Source organism: Anomaloglossus baeobatrachus, chromosome 1, assembly GCF_048569485.1.
Source record: "Anomaloglossus baeobatrachus isolate aAnoBae1 chromosome 1, aAnoBae1.hap1, whole genome shotgun sequence".
NCBI lineage: Eukaryota > Metazoa > Chordata > Amphibia > Anura > Aromobatidae > Anomaloglossus > Anomaloglossus baeobatrachus.
This window is the reverse complement of record NC_134353.1, coordinates 250,795,176-250,822,350: the sequence shown is the minus strand read 5'-3', so window position 1 is coordinate 250,822,350 and position 27,175 is coordinate 250,795,176. Positions and strand designations below refer to the sequence as shown.

Sequence of the window (27,175 nt, the reverse complement as noted above, 5' to 3'; positions counted from 1 at the left end):
ATTCATCATCACCACGCAAGATTCCTTTTCTGAAGAAAAAGATTGTTAACGTTTGCTCAACAACATTTAGACAATTCTGTGAGATACTGGGAGACTATTGTCTGGTCAGATGAGACCAGAACTGACCTGTTTGGATGCCATAATACACACCATGTTTGGAAGCCAAAAGGCACTGCATATCACCCCAAAACACCATTCCAACAGTGAAGCTTAGAGGTGGGAACATCATTGTGTGGGGCTATGTTTCAGCATATGGCACTAGGAAACGTCATGTAATTGAAGGAAGAATGAATGGACCAAAGTACGGAGACCTTCTTGATACAAAAAAAAAAATCTGCTGCCATCTACCAGGATGATGAAGATGAAATGAGGGTGAACATTTCAGCAAGAAAATGATCCCTACCACACAGCCAGAAAACTCAATTGGTTTTGGAGAGAAAAAATAAAGCTGCTAGAATGGCCCTGCCAGTCACCTGACCTGAATCCAGTAGAAAATGTATGGAAGGAACTAAAGCTCTGTTTATAGAAGGAGCCTATGGAATCTTCAGGATCTGAAGAGTGGTTGTGTGGAAGAATGGCCCAAAATCCCACCTGAGTAGTAGATGCGTCTAGTTTCTCTGTATAGGAAGCATTTTAAAGCTGTCATCACAAAGGCCTTTGAAGTATTAAGTAAATTTCAGTAAACGTGTTCAATACGTTTTCTCTGTCATTTCTCAATATTACACATAACTGAATGTATGGTCATCTATGGTTTGATTTCTTTGCCTGTGTGGGTTCGATGGGTTGTTACCAACATCTGTTGAGAAATTCATGTCAATAACACCTTTAGAAATATTGGTGACATGTTCAATACTTATTTCAGCCACTGTCGATATTTATGAAGGGCATTATAGGGATTATACAACATCTCTCAGAACCTCCTCTCCATTGAAGTGAGTCAGTTTTGTTTTTTGGCAGTTGTAGCTCCAGATCGTGCATGAAAAGATCCTATTTTCTTGGGCTAAGGGTATGTGTATACAGCGGCTTTTTCAGGAGAGTTTGCCCTGAAACCCATGTGAAAATGCACCCTAAAAACACTCAGAAGATTGAACATATGCATTTCTATGTCAAAATGACTTGCTGTTCATATGTTCAGTCATTTGATCATGTTTTTTTAATGGCTTCAAATTTAAAGATTCACAAAGACTTTAAAAGAAGTTATCAACCGTTGTTCTAGTATATTTTGGTGTATTTAAAAAATGTTGGCGTTTCCTGAAGAGGGTTCCACTTAAAAAAAATATTTGACAAGTTCATCCCCATTTAAAATCTGTCATGTGAACATACCCTTATAGTTCATGAGCGTGTTCTCCCATAGTGCATACTAATGCACACATTTTTGGAACGTTCAGTTTAAGGTATTTCTTGTTTTTTCTTGCAGGTGCCCAGACAAGGTTTACATTTGAGCTGCCAAATCACAGATTGCGGTTTACATCGAAGGTATCCCCTACAGATATGTCTACAATTCCTCCATCAGCAAGTCTTAATCTTCCTCCAGTCACAATGCATGGAAAATATATTATGGAAGAACATGACAATTATTCAGATCAGGCTTGGAGTATGGATGACCTGCCTGCCAAGCAGAGCTATTATCTACAAGGAAACTACTTGCGTTGTGTTGCTGAGGTGAGAGGTTTACATTTTATTCTGTATTTTACATATCCTGACAATGGTAAGAAGGCAGAGGAAAAATAGATATTTGTTTCATAAGCTGTATGGGGCTACTTATTTTTCTTTGTGGCCACAAACAGAAGTAACTCCATGTCTGTGATACGTTATCTAGGTTGTAAGTGCCAATAGGACACAGTGCCTGGACACTCGGACTCCATTATTATAAGCCAAAATCTATCCACTGAATTTCGGAAGTGATTGGGTATTAGCCTCAGTCGCCTGTGCTATACCAGCTGGACGCAAACCGTGAATAGAGCTAGGACGTCGAGGCTTCATAAATTGTGTAGTGCCCATTGCGGAGAAATGTGGGACCTAGGAATGGCCACTACATTGTGGCTGGAGCTGTGTTGTTTCGGCTTAGTTCACTTTTTACATCCAGACAGAGCCAAGTTGATTGCTCTAGATGCTGCTTGTCGGACCCCCACAGATATGATATTGATGACCTTTGCTCAGGATAGTTAATCAATATGATAAGTTTGGGCAATAACTTTAAATCACCACTTCATCTTTTTATTTATTGCACGGCCGGAGTGGAGCTTTAAGTGCATGTCCCCTGACCCCTGTCATGTACTCACCTTCCAAGAGCTTCACCCTCTATCACAGCTGCTGTGATGGGCTCCATCGATTTGTGACCTGCCAGTGCACTCCAGTGTTTCATGTTGTATGACGGAGTTCACAAATCAGTGCATCTTTATGGGAGCGTCTTTCCGGCCTTGTACTGGCTCTCATAGACTTGTATTGGGAGTTTGTGATGTAACTTATGACTTCCGGGCCAGTCAGAAGTGACTGTCACAGGATGGCACTGCGGGACCAGAGTGGCGTTGCTAAATGGTGAAGATGCCGGAGGGTGAGTATATGGCAGGCGGCTTAGATATAAAGCGCCACTCCAGTGGTGAAAAAAAACAAACCCCTGGAGTGGTGCTTTAATAATACTTAGCACTTTTTTATTCCTTACAGCTGTTTCCTTTCCCATCTCTTTTGGTAGATACATCTTGGCTTTAATTTATTTTTTTTTATGCAAGAAACATATGACTATTGAATGTATTTGTGTTGTAAAATGATTGCATATTAAATAAATGTTGTAAAATATTAATAAACTGTCCATCTCAATTACAGGTTGGGTCATTTGAACACAATCTTACTACTGATCTACTGAACCACTTGGTATTTGTACAAAAAGTCTTCATGAAAGAAGTCAATGAAGTCATACAGAAGGTGTCAGGTTTGTGGATGACTGCTGTGTCTAAATTACAGGCATATGAAAAAATTTGGGCACCCCTATTAATGTTAAACTTTTTTTCTTTATAACAATTTGGGTTTTTGCAACAGCTATTTCAGTTTCATATATCTAATAACTGATGGACTGAGTAATATTTCTGGATTGAAATGAGGTTTATTGTACTAACAGAAAATGTGCAATCCGCATTTAAACAAACTTTGACTGGTGCAAAGGTATGGGCACCTCAACATAAAAGTGACATTAATATTTTGTAGATCCTCCTTTTGCAAAAATAACAGCCTCTAGTCGCTTCCTGTAGCTTTTAATGAGTTCCTGGATCCTGGATGAAGGTATATTTGACCATTCCTATTTACAAAACAATTCCAGTTAAGTTTGATGGTCGCCGAGCATGGACAACACGCTTCAAATCATCCCACAGATTTTCAATGATATTCAGGTCTGGGTACTGGGATAGCCATTCCAGAACATTGTAATTGTTCCTCTGCATGAATGCTTGAGTAGATGTGGAGGGGTGTTTTGGATCATTGTCTTGCTGAAATATCCAGCCCCTGCGTAACTTCAACTTCATCACTGACTCTTGCACATTATTGTCAAGAATCTGCTGATACTGAGTTGAATCCATGCGACCCTCAACTTTAACAAGTTTCCCGATGCCGGCATTGGCCACACAGCCCCAAAGCATGATGGAACCTCCACCAAATTTTACTGTGGGTGGCAAGTGCTTTTCTTGGAATGCCGTGGTTTTTTTGCCTCCATGCATAACGCCTTTTTGTATGACCAAACAAGTCAATCTTTGTTTCATCAGTCCACAGGACCTTCTTCCAAAATGTAACTGGCTTGTCCAAATGTGCTTTTGCATACCTCAGGCGACTGTTTGTGGCGTGCTTGCAGAAACGGCTTCTTTCGCATCACTCTCCCATACAGCTTCTCCTTGTGCAACGTGCGCTGTATTGTTGACCGATGCACATTGACACCATCTGTAGCAAGATGATGCTGCAGGTCTTTGGAGGTGGTCTGTGGATTGTCCTTGACTGTTCTCACCATTCTTCTTCTCTGCCTTTCTGATATTTTTCTTGGCCTGCCACTTCTGGGCTTAACAAGAACTGTACCTGTGTTCTTCCATTTCCTTACTATGTTCCTCACAGTGGAAACTGACAGTTTAAATCTCTGAGACAACTTTTTGTATCCTTCCCTTGAACAACTATGTTGAATAATCTTTGTTTTCATATCATTTGAGAGTTGTTTTGAGGAGCCCATGTTGCCACTCTTCATAGGAGATTCAAATAGGAGAACAACTTGCAAGTGGCCACCTTAAATACCTTTTCTCTTGATTGGATACACCTGCCTATGAAGTTCAAAGCTCAATGAGGTTACAAAACCAATTTAGTGCTTTAGTAAGTCAGTAAAAAGTAGTTAGGAGTGTTCAAATCAAGAAATTGATAAGGGTGCCCATACTTTTGCACCGGTCAAATTTTGTTTAAATGCGGATTGCACATTTTTTGTAAGTACAATAAACCTCATTTCAATCCAGAAATATTACTCAGTCCATCAGTTATTAGATATATGAAACTGAAATAGCTGTAGCAAAAACCCAAATTGTTATAAAGAAAAAAGTTAACATTAATAGGGGTGCCCAAACTTTTTCATATGACTGTATATGTGTGCTTCTATTTCTTTTTTTTTTTTATAACTGAATATTTTATTGAATTTTTCAAAACAAAGAGAAAATACATCGATATGGCCCGCAAACATGTGAGCAGTAATTTTAAACCATAAATCAGGACACATATCAAATTATCCATTGCTATATTAGAAACAAAGAATGTGACAAGACAGACATTACAATACTAGACAAGGAGACATAGGGAAGGAGGGGACGGAATAGGGAGGATGAGTATATCAAACTTCCATCAGGACCATGCTGAGCTATCATTCTTTACTGGCCCAGTAAGTATCCCAAAGGGACCAAACACTCTCAAAATTATCCACCATGTTATTTGACATGGCGGATAGATACTCCATCCTCCTCACATCTTGGATCCTAGAATGGAGATCATTGAGGACTGATGGGCTAACCTCCAGTTACGGGCAATCAGACACCTAGCTGCTGTGGTTATATGTAACAGTAACTGCTTCACTCTCCTCCCCAACTGGACAGGTGGAATATTCAATAGATAGAATTTAAGATCTAAGGGTATTTTAAGATCGGCTACTTTGTAAATAAGAGATTGTACCAACTTCCAGAAGCATTGGATATTTGGGCATACCCAGAATGTGTGTGGTATATCTCCCCCTGTAGTACCACATCTCCAGCGGTTATCAGGTATTGCCGAATTTAGTTTATGTGGTAGTGATGGGGTGTGATACCAATACAAGAGTAATTGATACTGTTTTTCCTTATAGACATATCACGAGGATGTTTTTGAGGCAGAATCCAAAATCCGTTTCCACATACATAAAGGAATGGTCTCACCAAGGAAATCCTCCCATTTACTCATATATGTATGATTTGGCTTGTCTTCTAAGTAGGGAGTAATTAAAATGTGATATATGTCCGAAGTAAGGCCCTTGGTGGAGACCCCAGCTCTGCATAATCTTTCAAAGAGTGTAGGGGTAGAGACTTCTAGGGAGGAAAAAAGGGAGCGCATCAGGTGTCTAACTTGTAGGTATCGATATTGGGAGTTGCCAGGGAGGTTAAAATTAGTTGATATGGTGGCGTAAGGGAGAAGGACCCTGGAGTATGCGTCTACTATGTCAGCAAAACAAAAGAGCTTCCTGTCGAACCATGTCTTAAGCCTGCTCTACACGAGACGATAGATTGTGGAATAGCACAATCGATCGTACCCACCCCCGTCGTTTTTGCGTCACGGGCCTTTAGTTGCCCATGGCGCACAAACTCGTTTACCCCCCGTCACACATACTTACCTTCCGGACGACCTCGCTGTGGGCGACGAACGTCAACTTCCTGGAGTGGGCGGGACGTTCGGCATCACAGCGACGTCACACGGCAGGCGGCCAACAGAAGTGGAGGGGCGGAGATGAGCGGGATAAAAACATCCTGCCCACCTCCTTCCTTCCATTAAGCCGTCGGGTGCTGCGGGAGGCAGGTAAAGCTGCTGTTCATCGTTCCCGTGGTGTCACACGGAGCAACGTGTGATGCCACGGAAACGATGAACAAAAGCCGCCATTTTAATTAAACAATTTTATGAAACCTAACGACGAGTACACGACTCACGATTTGTGAGCGTTACTGCGTCGCTAGGAGGTGTCACACGAGACAACATCGTGCGGTATGCCGGATGTGCGTCACGAAAACCGTGACCCCGACGACATATCGCACAATCTATCGCCTCGTGTAAAGCCCGCTTAAGTCACAGCACCTTGTATACCATCTGGCATCTTGTGGTTAAAAAGAAAGGAAATCAAAGGAGAGTGTTCAGATTTAAGTGGAAATTTTTTAACACAGCAATCCCAGATCTTCTTAGTGAAGGCTATAGGGCCCAGGGTATTTGGGGCAGGGTTATTAGATGAGGTACCCCAGATATAAGAGTTGGGATGCGTTGGGGCTAGCCATAGCTTCTCTATTTCCATCCATCTAGAGAAGGCACAGCAATTAGACCATGCAAGGATGTGACGTAAGTGTACTGCCCAGTAATATTTAGTTATAACAGGGACTCCCAGTCCTCCCCTCAGTCTACTGTCCAGCAAAGTCATTTTTTTAATTGTATGTCTCTTATGGGCCCAAACGAATTGAAGTATAATGGACTGTATATTGCGTAACTCTTTGTATGGTACACACACCGGAAGGGTCTCGAATAAATAAAGCAGCTTTGGCACAACAGGCATTTTGACAGCGGAGATTCTTCCAAATAAAGACAGTGGGAGCTTGTTCCAATTGAGTAGGAGTCTTTCTAGTTCAGTAAATAATCTAGGATAGTTATGTTGATATAAGAACCTATACTTACCGTATTTTTCGCTTTATAAGACGCACCGGAATATAAGACGCACCCCAAACTTAGACATAAAAAAGGTAAAAAAAAGAAAAATGGGGTCCGTCTTATACTCCGGTGTTCTCTTACCGGAGGGGGGCAGCAGTGGTGGTGAAGCGGGGTCACAGGAGGCACAGGTTGTGCTGGCAGGCGCGGCAGGTCAGTGGCAGCGGGGTCCGTGGTTGCAGGTGCCGTGGTTGCAGGCGCGGTGGCGTCCGCGGTGGCAGGATCCGTGGGGTCCGTGGTGGCGGCAGCAGCCGTGGCGTGTGAGCCGTGCAACAGGCCGGTGCAGTGAGTGTCCGCGGTCCCGGTTCAGTGGTGGCAGCGGCGGCGACTGCTCAGTGGTGGCAGGGACTGCTCAGTGGTGGAGTGTGTCCGCGGTCCCGGTTCAGTGGTGGCAGCGGCGGCGACGGCTCAGTGGTGGGAGTGGGGGCGACGGCTCGGTGGTGGCAGCGGCAGGGACTGCTCAGTGGTGGCGTGTGTCCGCGGTCCCGGTTCAGTGGTGGCAGCGGCGGCGGCAACTGCTCAGTGGTGGCAGCGGCAGGGACTGCTCAGTGGTGGCAGCGGCAGGGACTGCTCAGTGGTGGCGTGTGTCCGCGGTCCCGGTTCAGTGGTGGCAGCGGCGGCTCAGTGGTGGGAGCGGCGGCAACTGCTCAGTGGTGGCAGCGGCAGGGACTGCTCAGTGGTGGCGTGTGTCCGCGGTCCCGGTTCAGTGGTGGCAGCGGCGGCTCAGTAGTGGGAGCGGCGGCGACGGCTCAGTGGTGGAGTGTGTCCGCGGTCCCGATTCAAGTAATGGCGCCCGGAGCGACGCATGCGCAGATGGAGCTCTCATCCAAGGGCTCCATCTGCGCACGCGCTGACTCCCGGAGCAGCGCGTGCGCAGATGGAGCTCTCATCCAAGAGCTCCACCGGCGCCATCATTTGAAAGTGGGACCGCGGACAACTGGTAAGCTGCACAGCCGCCCGCCCCGCATGCACAGAGTGGCAGCCAGCAGGCTGCCCGCCCACCCCGCGTACAAGCCGCCGGGTACCTGTGCTTGCGTGCGGTGGCAGCCGGGTACCCATGGCTGTGTGCGGGCGGCAGATGGGTGACTGTGTGAGGGCGGCAGCCGAGTACCTGCACGGGCACCCGACTGCCGCTCGCACACAGCACCCGGCTGCCGCCCGCACACAGCCATGGGTACCCGGCTGCCACCGCATGCAAGCACAGGTACCTGGCTGCCGACCCCACACAGCACCCGCTGCCGCCCGTACACAGCCACGGGTACCCGGCTGCCGCTGCATGCAAGTACAGGTACCCGGGCGCTTGCATGCAGCCACAGGCACCCGCCCGATCGCCTCAGACAGGACCCCCCCCCCCCCCCGCTACCGCTTTATAAGACGCACCCCCCATTTTCCTCCCAAAATTTGGGGAGGAAAAGTGCGTCTTATAAAGCGAAAAATACGGTAGATGTTAGTTGTATCCCCAAGTAAGTCAAGGATGTATCTTTCCATTTATAGTTGTAATTTTCTCGCAAGGAGGACACCCGCATCTGCGGAATATTAAGGGGTAGAGCCTCCGTTTTGCTCTGGTTAACCTTATACCCTGACAGCCTTCCAAATTATAATAATAGAGTATGCAAATTCGGTAGGGTGATATGTGGATCGGACAATACCAATAAAACATCAGCTGCATATAACGAGAACTTAAACTCTTTGTTTCGCACCAATACTCCACGGATATTAGGGTCCATGCGAATAGCAGCAGCCAATGGCTCAATGCACATAACAAAGAGCATGGGGGACAACGGACATCCCTGATGAGTGCCGTTGTGTATCTGAAACGGTTGGCATGTGGCATAAGGAAGCTTGACCGAAGCTGAGGGGCATGAATATAGACTTTTCAGGGCAGTGATAAATGCACCCGAAATTCCAAAATGACGCAACGTCTCAAACATGAATGGCCACCCCAGACGGTCAAACGCCTTCTCCGCATCCAAACTGAGGAGGAGTGCCTCATTCTCCGTCTTATTGACAACCTCCACTAAGTCAATAATCTTCCTGGTATTGTCCCCCCCCCTTTCTACATGGGACAAAACCCACCTGGTCTTTATGTATTAGGTGAGGGACTAGGACCGAAAGGCGTAGGGCCAATAATTTAGTAAAAAATTTTAAATCAGCATTAAGGAGTGCTATAGGCCTGTAATTGGCATATTCCATAGCATCCTTCCCTGGTTTGGGTATAAGTGTAATATATGAATGCAACATACTTGTGGGTATAGGGGAGCCCATGAGGAAATTATTAAATAGTTTAACTAAATTGCAGGTGAGTCGATCCGCAAATGCCTTGTAATAGAAGTACGTCAGACCGTTTGGACCCTGCAACCTCCCATTAGGAAGTAATTTAAGCACCTCTTCACCCGTGATTTCTTTATTCAGTGTATCTATAGCACTCCTAGTAAGAGTAGGTAGCTTACACTGCTCGAGAAAAGAGTCAATCAATTCCCTCTGTTTTCCTGGGTCTGTGTGCTTCTATTTCTTATGCATTCAATAAACGCATAATGTTTTTATAAACTTTACTTTCTTGGATTTCAAAACCTATATGTCTGAGCTGATCACTAAAGGTATGTAGAGAATCAGCCTGATAGTGCCAGTATAGCACTGGCTTTAGCTTATATACGAAAATCCTGGTGATTGGTTCCCTTTCAATTAAATTCTATGGCCTGTATGGCAGGAGACCCAGGTGGACCCCACTGTTGACAGGGAGAGACATAAAAAAATCTAGACTGCCAAAATCCTTGTTGGAAAGCATCTTGTGGACAAATGACACTAAGAGAGATCTTTTTAGTAAAGCAGATCATTCTGTGTACTGAAAACGGAATGAGGCCAACAAAGAAAAGTACACAGTACCTACATTCAAATATGGTGGATTTTCAAAGATGCTTTGGGGTTATCTTGCTGTCTCTAGCAATGGGTGCCTTGACTGTGCAAGGCATCATGGTTTCTGAAGAGATTACCAAAGGCTTTTCGGTTGCAAACTAGTGCCCAGTGTCAGAAATCTGAATTTGCATCCTAGGTCAAGGGTCTTCCAGCAGGACAATGACCCCAAATATACTTCAAGAAGCACCCAGAAATAGATGGAAATATAGTGCTGGAGTGTCCTGAAGTGGCCAGCAATGAGGGGAGATATTAAAATTGCTGTTGGTTGAATGCACCCTTCAAATTTGAGAGACTTAAACAGTTTGGAAAAGAGTGATCCGAAATTCCAATTGAGAGGTGTAAGTAGGGATAAGCGAACCCGACGGTAAAGTTCCGGGTTTGTACCGGACACCTGGTGTCTGGGGCTCGAACACAAACTTTTTTTTTTTCTTTCAAAAAAAAGTCTCTATTATAGTTTGGGTGCTGTCTGTATGCTAATATAGTTTGAAAGTCAGTTGACAAACGTGAGAAATTTCATTCCTGACACTGACCGGGAGAGATATGTGGAACCTTGTTCTGAGACCATTCTCAGAACAAAGTGCCATAAGAATTGTTTGGTGTTGTGGCACATTACATGATTAGATTACGTCGGAACTTCGAGAATTTCTTTTTAATTAATAAATGGGTGAACGGGGGCAATCTTTATTCCCTAATTGGATAACTTTGGAACTTCGAGGATTTTTCTTTTAAATTAATGAATTGGGGATCAAGGGAGTGTGGGTGAGCCTTTATTCAAATAAACTATTTATTTTTTTCCTGTGTGTTTTTTTTTTTTTTCCACTCTACACCTGCTGGGTTAGTAATGGGGGTGTCTGGTAGACGCCTATCCATTTCTAACTCCTTAATTCACAGCTGACATTAACCTGTAAAATATTACCTAGATTGCTACCGCACCAGGGCAATTGGGAAGAGCCAGACAAAGCACCAAAATTGGCACTTCTAATTGATATGTCACTTCTGAGGCACCTGTGGGCTACTATCTTAGGATTTGAAGGGCCAAATAACCATGAGCCTTCCCAGCCTGATAATACCAGCCTGTCTGCTTTACCTTGGCTGACTTTCAAAAAAATTAGGTTGCCCCATGCTGTCTTTTTAAATTATTGATATAATACATATAAAAAAAACACAGCATGAGATCCTGTCTATTTTTGATAACCAGCCAAGGTTAAGCTGAGTGTTGCATACTGCATCTTTCTGCTTTCTCTACACTGGTTATCAATAATACGGGAAACCCCACGTCCTTTTTTTTTTTCTTTATTTTATTATTCTCTGTCCTATTTTTTCCTTTTGATGCTTCCTCTTACGGTTTCCTACTCCTTACTATGATCATTACCACTAAAGTTCAGGACTCTATTAACTTATATGGAGTCCGGGGTCAAGTTCGGGTCCAGAACCAAACTTTTTACTAAGGTCCAGACGAACCCGGCATACCTAAACTTTCACGGGGCCGCTCATCCCTAGTAAGAAACTTATTGATGATTATAGGAAGCAAATGATTGCAGTTCATTCAAAAGAGTGAGCAATGAAATATTAAGCTGAGGGTGCCAACAATTCTGTTCGACCCACTTTTGGGGTTTTGTGTGAAATTACAATATGTCCAATTTGCTCTTTTTTTTTTTTTTTTGTCTTGTTCCAATACACATAAAGGATATAAACATGTGTTTGACAATACATGTAATTGCAATAATGTTCTGGGAGAAATAGTACCCAGAAACCCACCTATATTTCCAGAGTGGGAAGCTTGAATGGAATCTGTCAGTAGAAGTCGTCTACATGGGCATGCAAAAAAGTCTTGCAATGTTTTTTAACAATTGAAAATTATGGCCAGGGGATAACATTATAATCACAAGGGTCCAACCGTTGTAAGAACCTTGGGTTGGTGTTAGCAGCCCTGTCATATAAGGTTGAACTAGATGGACCTAGATCTTTTTTCAACCTATGCAACTCAGTAACATAATGTGTTCTGAACATATTTTTAGGTGGAGAACAGCCAATTCCTCTCTGGAATGAACATGATGGAGCTACAGATGGAGATAAACCAAAAATCCTGCTTTATTCCCTCAACTTGCGGTTTAAGGTATATATTTCAAGTTTCTACGTCTATTTACCATATATAAACAAACATATTTGCAGTCCTGACTGTGTGCCCTCTGGAGCCGATCAACTGTCATCACAATCCAGGTCTTGTATATTAATGGTGCCCAGTGCTCATGTTCAGGTGCCGTCCAGCCGGTCTACATACTCTATGTAACCTATTAATATGGGCATACAGGTTATAGAATGCTGAAAAATGACATACCTGTCTGCCCCATATCGTTTGCCTTGTTGTTGATGAATCATCTTTTATCACTTAAAGTAAATGAGCTCTTCCAGGCAAGAGATAGCACTGCCTCCTGACTTCATTATCATATATATTGCCTCCCATCAGCGTTGTGCCGTCCCTGTAATGTTGGGTTCTTGACAGGAAATCTCGTGCCTGTGCATTCCATCTCCCAACGTTCCTCCTCAGTGTTCTTATCTGGACATCGGCTTCATGTTCCTTCTGCACAGAATCCGGCAAGTCAGTGGTACTGGTGTAGTGCAAGGTTTTGTCCACTGAAGAAGACTGGGAGTGGATGTGTCGCGGGCGGGGAGGACGCCGCTGCGCTCGCTAACGCTTGGGTCCGGCGCTCCTGCGATGGCTGCTCGGTGGCTCGAGCGGTGGGCCGGATCCGGGGACTCGAGCGGCGCTCCTCGCCCGTGAGTGAAAGGGGTGGTTGGTTTGGGGGATTTTAGTCCGTGACGCCACCCATGGGTTGTGGTGAGGTTGGGCACCACCTCTGCTGGTGACGGGGATCCCGGAAGCGATGGTAGGGAGCAGATGGGTTGTTGTTTTCCCCCTCCGTGGGTAGGGGTTGGTGGTCCCGGGGCCCGGTGAGGTGACGGGGAGGCCGGGCTGGCAAGGTGCAGGGTCGCCTGGACTTCGCAGCGCGGTGGCGAATGGCACGATTGTACTCACTCAGCCAAAAATATACACAAAGTAAACCAAACGGCTGGATGGACGGGTCCCGCAGCCAGCTGCTGTGGTTTCTCACGGACGGTTGGTGGTGGCTGCCTTTCCGTCCACCTTTTGTGTATGTTCGGTCCCGATGGCTTTCCAACGGTAACCCGCTACCCAACGTGTATATGTGGCGGAGGAGCCCTTTTGCCCGCAGGCTCTGGCCCTTGGAACTCTAGCTGTGGCGGTAGCTGTATTTCCTTCTACTGGTCGGACGGTTGCCTTCTATCGGGTCTTGGATGTTAGGAAACCCCTGTGGTTCCGGTCACTAACGGATTTGACCTCTTAACGGCGACTCCAAGCCTGGTCGGGGTCCGCAGGCCCTGCCGGTGTGTGCTGGCTTCACTTCGCTCCCCGGTTCGGTACCGGCGGGCCACTGCCCGACCCCGGTCCTACGGTTCCGCGTTGATCTGCCGCTCCTGCAGACGGCCACCACCGTCTGCCAACCTTGCTCTTAGTGCCCGGGCCACACACCCGGGCACGGTCAGTTTACTCCTACACTACTCCTTCACTCCTCTCTCTTGCACTTCCCTAACTGAGCTCTTCTCCTTTTCCCTCCTCCAGGACTGTGAACTCCTCAGTGGGTGGGGCCAACCGCCTGGCTCCACCCCACCTGGTGTGGACATCAGCCCCTGGAGGGAGGCAACAAGGATTTTGTGTCTGGCTGATGTGCCTGTCTCGGGGTGGGGGTGTGTGTTGCAGTACCTGTGACGACCTGGCTAGTCCAGGGCGTTACAGATGTACCAGTAACTCACAGAAGAACATGTAGTTTAGAAGAGTGGAACACTGAAGAGGAACGACTGGAGATGGAATGCGCAGACGAGATTTCTTGATGAGCATGCGACTTCACAGAGACAGAGTGATGCTCTTGGGAGGCCATACATATAATAATGAAGTGAGGATGCAACGCTATCTTCTGGGCACCATGATGCCCAAAGCATGGTAGATTTCATTTATGTAAAGTGATAAAAGATGATTTATCGGCAACAAGATATCTGATATGTGACATAAAGGTATGACTTCTTTCAGCATGCTATAATCTATATGGCCGTGTTAATAGTTAAGATAGGTCAAATGTGGTGACAGATTCCCTTTAATGATTTAGAATGCTTCCCTTATATTTGGGTGCTTACTTTATTTATGACACAGCAAATTATGCCTGTTCCTCACGCATAAACATTATTATTGTCCCTTTAATTTAGATGTAACATTTACATGTACATAAGGAACAATACTGTTTTTGCATGTAATAATAATTATATAATTTGTATACCGCATACTGTATCCATTTTCAGCAGTGCAGGATCTAGTCACTAGTCTTTGCATCTGTCAGCTCCTTTCTCCCCTCAATAAATTTTTGTAGGCATCAGTAGTAATTTGATCCATTGTGTAAGACGGTTCATTTGAAAAAGATAACTTTATTATTTATATATAGTATGATATACAAGTATAGAACTGATATTTTATTTCTTAAATCTCAGCCGACTTTTCCCGCTACTAGATGACAGATCTGTGGGTGTCTCTCTTTGAGGTCAACACTAGCCATTAGACTGGTCCCTTCATCCCCCATTTATGTAAAGAAATAAAAATTATGCGTACAGATCAGTTATATGAGAAATAGCTTGTAATTTATGCTGATGTGAACACATTAAACAAGAAGATTCTGTGGGGATAAAATCTATTTTGTAAGGTTAAGTTGCTTCCTATACATTACTCGTTACTTTACAAAGTACTGTATCAATCATCTCTGGAGCAATATCAATGCAGTTCTTTGTATTTTTTTGTAACATAACTAGAATCTCACCAATAAATAATGAAAGATATTTGAGTTCTATTTCAATTATATTTCAGGGCATTCAAGTGACAGCTACGACTCCATCCATGAGGGCAGTCAGGTTTGAGACTGGGCTAATAGAACTGGAGCTGTCAAATCGGATTCAGACCAAGGCCCTGCCTGGGAATAGCAGCTATCTGAAGCTTTTTGGGAAATGTCAAGTTGACTTGAACTTGGCGCTTGGACAAATTGTGAAGCATCAGGTTAATTTTTTTTTTCTATAAACATTGTACACTACTTTACTGTATTCCACTTCTATAGTTTACATGTAATCCCTACTATGTGATCCCGGTGGGGTGGGGGGGGGTAGGTTGGAGGGTGGAAGCCTTAGGAGGCAGGGAGTTGGGGGTGGAAGCCTGCCTAGTTGAACAAAGTCTGTTTTAGCAACAAAGGAAAGGACAAACTGAATTATCAGCGGCAATAATTTTAGGATGTTATTCCAGGAGGTTACAGGCTGCTACGGCCATGATTAAGAATTACTACCTGAAATTACATTCTGATGGCCAAGTTTCATTCTATTTTCTCCCCGTTTTACTAAAGCAACAAGGTGGCTGCATTGTGAGAACATAGGAGCTGCTGTCTCCATGAGTTTGTGGTGGATCTACGCTCCCTAATTTTTTGTGATCGTCCTCAAGACCATAAGGCTCTGATGGCTGTAGCTCCTCACTGTGCAAGTGCATAAAGCAAATAAGTGTACAATGCATATTCGTTAAGGCAAAACAATTGCATTCGTTTTTTTTCTTATGTACTGTGAACTTTCTGTGAAATTTCTTAAAGGTTTGGTTCGGTCTCCTGGTCAAACATAATGACTTCATTATGGAAAACCAATTCATCAAGGAAAACACAATACTTTGAAATGTTGCAAAATTTGTGCCCAATTCAAAACTGCGCAAACAGTATGAGACTAGCAGTTTTTTACTCTGGTCCCGCTCAGCTTTGCCAAAGTGGGCATAGGAAGGACAAGGCCTGCCTGGTAAATTCATTAAAATTGACCTCACTCCAGAAGTGTGCTCCAGCCTAGACGGGAGTGATATTTCTAGCAGACGCACACACTAGTGGCCTGCACCAGGCTTTATGAATTTGGCCAGTAGTGTCCTCCTGCAGTCACCCTGGATTTCCAGTAACCTATAGAACAACGAGCCATTTCCTTGCCACACCTCCATACATAAAATTAGGAACACCACAAATACCTCTAAAATGAATGCTACTTTCGTGTAATGCACAAATATGCTGAATCCTCTGTACTGAGAGGCCCTGGGGTTCATGTTTATTAAAATGGGTTTTCCAAACAAAACACTCATGTGACCAAAAAAGTAATGTGGTTTGACCTTTGGGTTCAGAAATGAACCGCACGCAAACATTTTTTTTTTTTCATAGTGTAATTTTGTAGGCTTTTTTTTTTTAATTGATTTATTTTTATATACAGTACAAACTGCAACTCCTATAACCATCCAGGTCCTGAGATCCCTCTGATCGCCCAAATAACTGTGCTGAAGCCTTCAGATCATCGGATAGAAGCACTGTGCTGCTGCATGAGTGTGGCAACAGCCATCTCAGAATGTAAAGGGTCCGTGCACAGTTGTGCGCCGGCTCATGAAGGAACTCGCCATTTCTATCTGCTGAGCTGAGTACTTTTGCAGTCTTTTGTATAATCAGTGGGGATGGCTTGCAAGATGTAAAGCTTTTAAAGTTTAGTTACTCGTTGTTTTAGCATTTTATTTCACAATTGATTAATACATGTGCAAATAAGAAACCTTGTAATATCTATTAGAGAAATCCGCCTTATTCTCCTCCTGAGCTGATCAAAATTCTCAATTTACGGGTAAAAGGGAGCATTCATCATTGATGTGTTCTCTGATTATAAATCAGCTGAGAGGAGCTCATAAAAGACAGATAAGAGATACTCACTCCCTCCCTCCCTCACTGAGTAGTGACCAAATTTGTAGATTTTTTTTTCTACTTTCACATGAGCCTAATGAACAGGGATATATAAAGTCCCGTATAATAACATAACTTTAATCTATGCTTCACTTTCCTCATTTGTTCTCTTTAAATGTATTCTGTGATTCTCCTAAGACCGCAACTATGTGATCTGTCGCACCGCATGCTGTAATTTCTATCTAGATACTGTAGGTCAATGCTTCCTACCTTATTTGCACTTTTGTTGGCTGTGTCCTGTACAGGTTTATGAAGAGGCCGGATCAGATTTTCATCAAGTTGCATATTTTAAAACTCGCATTGGCTTGCGCAATGCCCTGCAGGAGGAGATCAGTGGTTCAACAGGCAGAGAAGCCGTTCTTATCACTCTAAGTAGGCCTATAGTCTATGCACAGCCCGTGGCCTTCGACAGAGGTATTAGCCATAAGTTTTACAGCACCTTCATTTTACTGCTTGCATTAACTTGTTACTCTTAACAATGCTCATGTATCTAAAGCAACACTACAAAAATTTGGATGCAGAAACAATGTGACTTGATGTACGTTGTTGAGTTTGTATTTTTGTAACCTTTTAATTATGATTAAAGAGCTTTTACAGGACCGTGTTGGTTAAACCGTATAGGACTGTTTGAGTAAAGTTTTTAAATTACTATTCTGGCGTAAAAAGCTGGAAAAAAAATCACATAATTTATCACAAATGGCAGCTGCACTGAAAATGTGACTTTTGGTGATCTGATGCCATTTTCGTCCAGGTTTAACAAAGTAGGCAGGGCTGGGTTGGGATGGACTTGTGGTGTCCGCCACTTGTCAAATTCATGACAAGCGCCTATGGTCGCTGTGCTACAAATTTGACTCCAGCAGGGATTGAAGTAGGATTTGTAGCAAAGCGTGCAGAGAGGTGTGCGCTGCCCGATTGTTGACTAGCCCTACAACTCTACATGATTCATGAGCATCTGACTCCAATCTCATCTCCTCATCAAGGCCGGCAAGAATAACCCTGGTCTTCATGTATCAGGCCCATACACTCCATCCTTGCAGTGCCCACTGATCTGACAGCTACTGTATGTAACCATTACAGTGCCTTGTGAAAGTATTTGGCCCCTCTGAATTTTTCAACCTTTTCCCACATTTCAGGCTTCAAACATAAAGATAAAAAAATGTAATGTTATGGTGAAAAATCAACAACAAGTGGGACACAATTGTGAAGTTGAATGAAATATGTTGCTAATTTTAAACTTTTGTAAAAAAGAATAAACTGAAAATTGGGGCGTGCAATATTATTCTGCCCCTTTACTTTCAGTGCAGCAAACTCACTCCAGAAGCTCATTGAGGATCTCTGAATGATCCAATGTTGTCCTAAATGACTGATGATGGTAAATATAATCCATCTGTGTGTAATCAAGTCTCCGTATAAATGCACCTCCTCTGTAATAATTTCAGTGTTCAGTTTAAGGCTATGTGCGCACGTTGCGTAAATTCATACAGTTACGCTGCGCTTTGCAGCGCAGCGTAACTGCATGCGTCCTGCGTCCCCTGCACAGTCTATGAAGATTGTGCAGGGGCCGTGCGCACGTGGCGTCTCAGAGCGCAGCGCTTCGGCTACTGCCGAAGCGCTGCGCAAAAAGAAGTGACATGTCACTTCTTCCGTGCGCTTTGCTTGGCAGGAGCTGCAGGCAGAGTGCACGTTCTCGCCAGCACCATGCGCTTCAGAACGGAGCTTTTCAGCTGCGCTCTGAAGCGCACCTTTTACGGTGCTGGGCTAGTACGCAACGTGCGCACATACCCTAAAGCGCAAATAGCATCATGAAGACCAAAGAACATAACAGGTAGGTCCGTGATAAAAAACTTTAAATATCCCAAGAAGCACTGTGCAAACAATCATAGTGAAATGGAAGGAGTATCATACCACTGCAAATCTACCAAGACCTGGTCGTTCTTCAAAAATGTCATCTCAAACAAGGAAAAAACTGATCAGAGATGCAGCCAAAAGGCCTATGATCACTCTGTATGAACTGCAGAGATCTACAGCTGAGGTGGGAGAGTCTGTCCATAGGACAACAATCAGTCGTACACTGCACAAATCTGGCCTTTATGGAAGAGTGGCAAGAAGAAAGCCATTTCTCAAAGATATCCATAAAAAGTGTCTATTAAAGTTTGCCACAAGCCACCTGGGAGACACACCAAATGTGGAAGAAAGTGCTCTGGTCAGATGAAACCAAAATCAAACTTTTTGGGCACAATGCCAAACGATATGTTTGGTGTATAAGCAACACACCTCATAAACCTGAACACATCATCCCCACTGTCAAAAATGGTGGTGGCAGCATCATGGTTTGGGCCTGCTTTTCTTCAGCAGGGACAGGGAAGATGGTTAAAATTGATGGGAAGATGGATGGACCCAAATACAGGACCATTCTTGAAAAAAACCTGTTGGATTCTGCAAAAGACCTGAGACTGGGACAGAGATTTGTCTTTCAACAAGGCAATGATCCAAACATAAAGCAAAATCTACAATGGAATGGTTCACAAATAAACGTATCCAGGTGTTAGAATGGCCAAATCAAAGGCCAGACCTGAATCCAATCGAGAATCTGTGGAAAGAGATGAAAACTGCTGTTCACAAATGCTCTCCATCCAACCTCACTCAGCTCGAGCTGTCTGCAAAGAAAGAATGGGCAAGAATTTCAGTGTCTCGGTGTGCAAAACTGATAGAGACATACCCCGAGGGACTTGCAGCTGTAATCGCAGCAAAAGGTGGTGTCACAAACCACCGGGGGGGTCACTCAGAAATCCCCCGCGCTGGCTACCAGTACGTCACAATCGGGGGGTAACAAGTGGGGTCACCCCTCCTTTATACCTCCCGACCGACAGACAGAGCACGTGACGCGCTCTCTAGCGCCCCTCTTATAGTCAGGCCAATTATGGAATTGCCCGACAATAAGCAAGGAGGCCGCTATACTACTTATGCCGATTATTGAAGGGTCCCCGGTGAGAGTAGGGTATATATTCCCCCGACCTCCGCGGGCGGAATATATAATATCTTCCCGAATCTCACTGGCCTCCCCACAATAATCCTTGGCACAACTCGCTGCCACCAACCGCTTCACGGTAACTATTAGCCGAACACACAGACGTGGGATTCAAGATCGAGATAACAGAACAGCCCAAGATTAATTATATAATTTAATCAGCCTAAAGCACACTAGAAACTACAATATATACAATAGGGAATCTACAGAATATACATATGTCAGAGTACAGTTACAGATAAAGCATGGTTTACAGACAGGTATGCAATTCAATCAGTTACCTTGTGCGTCTGGCCACAGGGGGGCGCTGTAGACCAGGTTTCTAGGAACTCCCACAGATGTTTCCTGCACGTGACCCCCAGCGAAAGAACACTGGAAAATGGCCGAAGTAGGGTTATCAACCTGGGCAAATCCAGGTCCCCTCCTACCTTAGTGACCTCAGAGGGAGCACTGCTCCACCCCTGGCTTGAGTTATGGACAATCCACAACATGGAATATGGGCCATAACTTTGCCTGGGAGCGTCGTAGGCGGACGCCAATGCTCTCATTGTGACAGTTATGAATTTAGCTACAGAACGAGGGGACTCATGACCTGTCTGCCAGTTCCCCATTGGCTGATATCACGCCTGGGGCATTTCCCAATGTCCTGCTCCCATAAAAAGGGTGTGCCGGCATCGTCCGCATGCGGAGACACCATTTTTATGGTTGCCATATTTATCGGAAATATGGCTTGCGAGATATGAACCATTTTTTACTGGAGTCGTTCTGTCTGGCTATTTCCATAGCCTTGCTAACTAGCTAGCAGCCCCCACTACAGGGTCACGGCAGGGAGTCATCCTGTGTCCATTGTCCCCAAGCCACCTAATTTCCATATCACAGGACATGGCCATGGAGGTGTAAGTGGAACACTGAGAACAAGAAGGGAGGGGGCACTGCCAGGGAGTGATGAGGGATTATGACTGGAGTCATAATTCATCTTCATATCCCGGGATTTGCCTCACACCTCCCCCCTTTTGAGGGCGCTAGGGGGCAGCACACTCCGGTGTTCCCCCGTGCGCCCGTCCGCGACCTCTCCTTGTCGGGACAGCCCGTCTGCGTTACCGTGGTCACGGCCCCTTTTGTGGCGAATGGTGAAGTTGTATTGCTGGAGCGCAAGGCTCCATCGCAACAATCGCCCATTCGTCCCAGAGACGGTGTGCAACCAGCTGAGGGGATTGTGGTCCGTCTCCACGATGAAGTGGCGCCCGTATAGATAGGGTTGCAGACGCTGCAGGGCCCACACTATGGCCAGGCACTCCTTCTCCATCGTGGAATAGGCAACTTCCCTTGGTAACAGCTTCCTGCTCAGGTACAAGACTGGGTGCTCTTGGCTCGCAGAGTCCACCTGGCTGAGCACCGCACCGAGGCCGAAGTCACTGGCGTCGGTCTGTACTACAAACGGCCGCGTGAAGTCGGCTGCCTGTAGCACGGGCGGGCTGGACAGGGCGTCCTTTAGGGCCCGGAAGGCTGTCTCGCAGTCCATTGTCCAATCGACTGCAGAGGGCAGCTTCTTCTTGGTGAGGTCCGTCAGGGGCTTTGCCAGGCTACTATAGCATGGAACAAACCTCCTATAGTACCCAGCGGTCCCCAAGAAGGACATCACCTGCTTCTTGGTCCTGGGGGTGGGCCAGGATGCGATGGCCTCCACTTTCTCAGGCTCGGGCTTCAGTGTTCTCCCACCTACCCGGTGACCGAGGTACTGGACCTCGCTCATGGCCAGCTGACACTTTCCCGGCTTGATGGTCAAACCTGCCCGGTGGATCCGCCTGAGCACCTGTGCTAGATGCTCTAGGTGGTCCTCCCAGGTGGGACTGAAGACGGCAATGTCATCCAGGTACGCGGCCGCGTACCCTTCAAGTCCCTTGAGCAGGGTGTTGACCATCCGCTGGAAAGTGGCAGGGGCATTCCTCATCCCGAATGGCATCACCGTGGACTCGTACAGTCCAAATGGGGTAATAAAGGCAGAGCGTTCCCTGGCCTTGCGAGTCAGGGGGATCTGCCAATATCCCCGGCTCAGATCCATGATGGTCAGGTACTGAGCCCCGGCCAACTGATCGAGCAGGTCATCGATGCGTGGCATTGGGTACGCATCGGCGACCGTGACCGCATTGAGCCCCCTGTAGTCCACGCAGAACCGAGTGGTTCGGTCCTTCTTAGGGACGAGGACTACAGGCGAGGCCCAAGCGCTGTTGGATGCCTGGATCACCCCCAGCTTCAGCATCTCGTCAATCTCCTGGCGCATGTGTTGCTGCACCTCCAGGGAGACCCGATATGCTGAACGCCGGATCGGGGGATGATCCCCAGTGTCCACGTGATGGACAGCCAAGTCAGTCCTTCCGGGCTGGTTGGTAAACAACCCCCGGAAGGGGAGGAGGGTGGCCCACAGCTGGGACCGTTGGTCTTCCAAGAGCTGGTGGCCAACCTCCACATCCTCAATGGATCCGCCTGCCCTAACCTGGGCTAGCATATCCAAGAGGGTTTCCGCTTCTCCCTCCTCGGGCAGGTTGCACACGGGGAGCGCACATGCCTCCCGCTCATGATGTGCCTTCATCATGTTCACATGGAAGGGCTTCCGCCTTCCACGGGCAGGGTCCAGGGTGACCAGGTACGTTACAGGGTTGAGCTGCTGGTACACGAGGTATGGGCCTTCCCAGGCTGCCTGAAGCTTGTCCTGTGGTACGGGGACCAGTACCCACACCTTTTGACCCACTTGGTAGGTCCTCTCACAAGCGTTCTGGTCGTACCAACGCTTCTGATCGGCCTGGGCTTGAGCCATATTGTCGTGTACCAGTTGCGTCAAGGCCTGCATTTTGTCCCGGAAGCGCATGACATACTCGATAACCGACACTCCAGGGGTGGCCAAATCCCCTTCCCAAGCCTCTTTCACCAGAGCCAGGGGGCCCCGCACACGTCGCCCGTACAGGAGCTCAAACGGTGAGAATCCTGTTGAGGCCTGTGGAACCTCCCGGTATGCAAATAACAGGTGTGGGAGATACCGCTCCCAGTCACGCCCATGGGAGTCGACCAACATCTTAAGCATCTGCTTTAAGGTGCCATTGAACCGCTCGCACAGGCCATTAGTCTGTGGATGGTACGGGCTGGCCACCAGATGTCGCACCTGGACTTGCTTACAGAGGGCCTCCATCAGCTGGGACATGAATTGGGTCCCCCGGTCAGTGAGCATTTCCTGGGGAAAACCCACTCGGGAGAAAATCTCCAGCAATGCGGTGGCCACCTTGTCAGCCCGAATGGACGACAAGGCCACTGCTTCTGGGTACCGGGTGGCATAGTCCACTACCGTCAGTATGAAGCGTTTCCCGGAGCTGCTGGGGATGGCCAGCGGGCCGACCAGATCCACAGCCACCCTCCTGAAAGGCTCATCGATGATTGGCAGAGATACCAGTGGGGCTTTGGGGCGTGGCCCCGCCTTCCCCACTCTCTGACAGGTTTCACACGAACGGCAGTAGGCAGCCACATCGGCCCCCATTTTTGGCCAGTAGAAATGCTGGTTTAACCTGGCCTTGGTCTTAGCGATCCCTAGGTGTCCGGCCATCGGAATCTCATGTGCGATCCGCAACAACTCCGTCCGGAACGGATAGGGTACCACCAACTGTCGGTCCCTGGGCCACGCCTCCGGTGAACCCTGCTGGACCGTGGCCCGGTACAGCCGTCCTTGGTCCCAGACCACTCGCTCCGGGTCCGAGTCCGAGGGAGGCTGTGCCGCCTGCTCCTTAAGAGCTTTCAGGCTGTCGTCAGCTTCTAACGCTGCCTGAAACCCCTGACTAGATGTGGCCAGAATCGACGAGACTGTCACATCTTCAGTCAGTACCCCGGGACCTGTGTCCTGGCCTCCACCTGACTCGGCTGCCACTTGGTCAGAAGGGGAAGAGCTATCGGACCTCCGGGAGGCCCCTTGGCTTCCAGCACTCCCACTGCGGGTGACAGCGGCCACAGCCGCTGCGACCGTGGGTCGTGCCTGCTCCTCCTCCGTTCCTGACCAAGTCGCCGGTTCAGGCAGACCTACCTGGCTTGTTGACACCCCGGTTGTGGGGGAACCATGCACCGAGATCTTACCTGGGAGCACTTCCGCTCCTGGACCGGCCCCAATCTCACCTGCCTGTTCCCCTCCTGCAGCAACAGAACCCCGCTGTGAAATCTCTGGGGACCCCACATTTGCTGTGGTAGCCCCCACCCCACACACTGGTCCTCCCCCTGCAGCACCCTGCTCTCTGCTTATCCCTGCAGAGGGCAACAGATCCCAGCTCACAGGCTGGTTACTTGTAGAGGCATTGTCACACCTTTCTCTGACCCCCTCCCCTGTCACAGCTGCAGCTGAGTGTGTGTCTATGGTGTCTATGCAAGCAGAAATATCAGAGTTCACTCCCTCCTCCCTTACATCATTCATAGATAACACATTAACATTGTTAGGAGTCATGTCAGTACGGGCTGAAGGTTCAGCCCTTGGGGGGGGCCCAAACTGGGAGGTTATCTGCCCCAAATCTGTCCCAAGTAGCACGTTTGCAGGGATCCGATCAGTTACCCCCACCTCCCTCACCCCTCGCCCTGCGCCCCAGTCCACATAAATGTCAGCAACAGGCAGCGCCGGGTCAATGCCTCCAATCCCGGAGACAGCGAGGGTTTTTCCAGGGATCAAGTCTTGGGGGGACACCATCTCAGGCCGCACCAGAGTCACCTCCGAGGCGCTGTCTCGCAGTCCTATGGTCACAGACCGGCCGACGGTGACAGGTTGGAAGCTGTCCAGGGACCTACCACCACCCCCACCCACACAATACACCTTGGGCGGCCCTTGGGACGGGGACGGAGCCGGGGCCTTGGGACGCTGAGGGCACATGGCCTTGAAGTGTCCAGGTAGGTTGCACTGGTGGCACCGTCTTGGTTCTGCCACGGGCCTGGAGAGGGGAGTTGAGGGGGACACCCCCTGCAGTCTAGGGGCAGGTGGGGCAGTCGCAGAATTCATCTTACCCCCTCTCCAGGTGCTGCTGGTGGCTGCTCTCCTGGCTTCAGGAGCCCGATTGTTGGTGTAGTCATCGGCCAGGGCAGCTGTAGCCGTGGACCCCTTTGGCTTCTGGTCTCGGATGAACTGGCGGAGATCCTCAGGGCAGTTCCACAAGAGTTGCTCCGTGATGAACAAGTCCAGGATCTCCGGTCCGGTGGAAAGTTGCAGGCCTTGGGTCCAGTGGTCGGCAGCTCGGGCAAGTGCCCGCCTGTGGTCAGCCCAGGAGTCCTTTGGTCCCTTCTGTAGGCTCCGGAACTTCTTGCGGTAGGACTCTGGGGTGAGGTTGTACTGTTGGATCAGGGCCCGCTTGATGGTGTCGTAGCCCTGATCTGCCTCAGCAGGCAAGTCCCCAAGGATATCCAGGGCCTTACCCCTTAAACGGGGGGTCAGGTATTTGGCCCACTGCTCCTTGTCCAGATGGTGCTGCAAGCAAGTCCGTTCAAAAGCAGTCAAGAAAGAGTCCAAGTCTCCATCCTTCTCCAGCACTGGGAAGTCCTCAACACGGACCTTTGGAAGTTTGGTGTCTTGAAGGTCACGTGTGGCTGATGAGGGCCGGAGCTGAGCTAGCTGCAGCTGGTGGTCACGGTCTGCCTGTTGCCGTCGCTCCGCAGCCTCACGCTCTGCCTGGCGCTCTTCACGCGCTGCCTGCCGCTCTGCCCTGCGCTCTGCCAGGAGTTCCTTGTAGCCCTCCTGGTCTCCAGCCTGGAGAAGGGCCATAGCCATTTGAAGAAGGCTATCCGAGCCTCCCAGGCTCGGTGGAATGGCACGTGGTGATCTGCGGCCCGCTGCGGAGCCTGGTGCTTCACTGTCCATTGCAGAGCGGAGGGCTGGCATCTGGCTCGTTGAGGACCCTTGGGTGAGCTGCTCCTCATCTTGTCCATAATTGCTAGGTTGTGCAATGTCCTCTGCAGAGCTGTTTTCTGGCGTCGAGCTCCTGGAGGACTCGTGGGCAACCTCCTCATTACTGTCCACAGCACCGTCCTCCCTCTCTTCGGCTCCTGCCTTAGCATTGGCCAGTTGCATAGCTCTGCTCCTGGTGCCATCAGCCATTCTTGCAGACTTTTGGTCACTGACACAGAACTGACACCTGATGCCTCCACACACCTTACAGTATCTGCACTCTGACACTCTAGTGTTGAGCTGGTCTGAAGACCCCAGCAGCCACAGCTGCTGCAGGCAGTCTTTAGTGTCTGGGAGTATGGGTCTCACACTCACACACACTATTATCTCGATCCCACCGCTATGCCACCAATATGTCACAAACCACCGGGGGGGTCACTCAGAAATCCCCCGCGCTGGCTACCAGTACGTCACAATCGGGGGGTAACAAGTGGGGTCACCCCTCCTTTATACCTCCCGACCGACAGACAGAGCACGTGACGCGCTCTCTAGCGCCCCTCTTATAGTCAGGCCAATTATGGAATTGCCCGACAATAAGCAAGGAGGCCGCTATACTACTTATGCCGATTATTGAAGGGTCCCCGGTGAGAGTAGGGTATATATTCCCCCGACCTCCGCGGGCGGAATATATAATATCTTCCCGAATCTCACTGGCCTCCCCACAATAATCCTTGGCACAACTCGCTGCCACCAACCGCTTCACGGTAACTATTAGCCGAACACACAGACGTGGGATTCAAGATCGAGATAACAGAACAGCCCAAGATTAATTATATAATTTAATCAGCCTAAAGCACACTAGAAACTACAATATATACAATAGGGAATCTACAGAATATACATATGTCAGAGTACAGTTACAGATAAAGCATGGTTTACAGACAGGTATGCAATTCAATCAGTTACCTTGTGCGTCTGGCCACAGGGGGGCGCTGTAGACCAGGTTTCTAGGAACTCCCACAGATGTTTCCTGCACGTGACCCCCAGCGAAAGAACACTGGAAAATGGCCGAAGTAGGGTTATCAACCTGGGCAAATCCAGGTCCCCTCCTACCTTAGTGACCTCAGAGGGAGCACTGCTCCACCCCTGGCTTGAGTTATGGACAATCCACAACATGGAATATGGGCCATAACTTTGCCTGGGAGCGTCGTAGGCGGACGCCAATGCTCTCATTGTGACAGTTATGAATTTAGCTACAGAACGAGGGGACTCATGACCTGTCTGCCAGTTCCCCATTGGCTGATATCACGCCTGGGGCATTTCCCAATGTCCTGCTCCCATAAAAAGGGTGTGCCGGCATCGTCCGCATGCGGAGACACCATTTTTATGGTTGCCATATTTATCGGAAATATGGCTTGCGAGATATGAACCATTTTTTACTGGAGTCGTTCTGTCTGGCTATTTCCATAGCCTTGCTAACTAGCTAGCAGCCCCCACTACAGGGTCACGGCAGGGAGTCATCCTGTGTCCATTGTCCCCAAGCCACCT

At 47.7% G+C, this 27,175-nt stretch overlaps 1 protein-coding gene across 12 annotated transcripts in view; it reads left to right on the top strand.

Moving 5' to 3' along the window:
• BLTP1 (bridge-like lipid transfer protein family member 1) overlaps positions 1 to 27,175 on the top strand; it is a 392,853-nt gene that overhangs the window by 252,664 nt on the left and 113,014 nt on the right. For all 12 annotated transcript variants that reach the window (XM_075348975.1, XM_075349025.1, XM_075348994.1 and 9 more), the window contains 5 exons: positions 1,418 to 1,662; positions 2,824 to 2,929; positions 11,874 to 11,971; positions 14,783 to 14,968; positions 16,949 to 17,117. In XM_075348975.1, the coding sequence (XP_075205090.1) occupies positions 1,418 to 1,662; positions 2,824 to 2,929; positions 11,874 to 11,971; positions 14,783 to 14,968; positions 16,949 to 17,117 (804 nt within the window). The remainder of the gene's footprint in view (positions 1 to 1,417; positions 1,663 to 2,823; positions 2,930 to 11,873; positions 11,972 to 14,782; positions 14,969 to 16,948; positions 17,118 to 27,175) is intronic.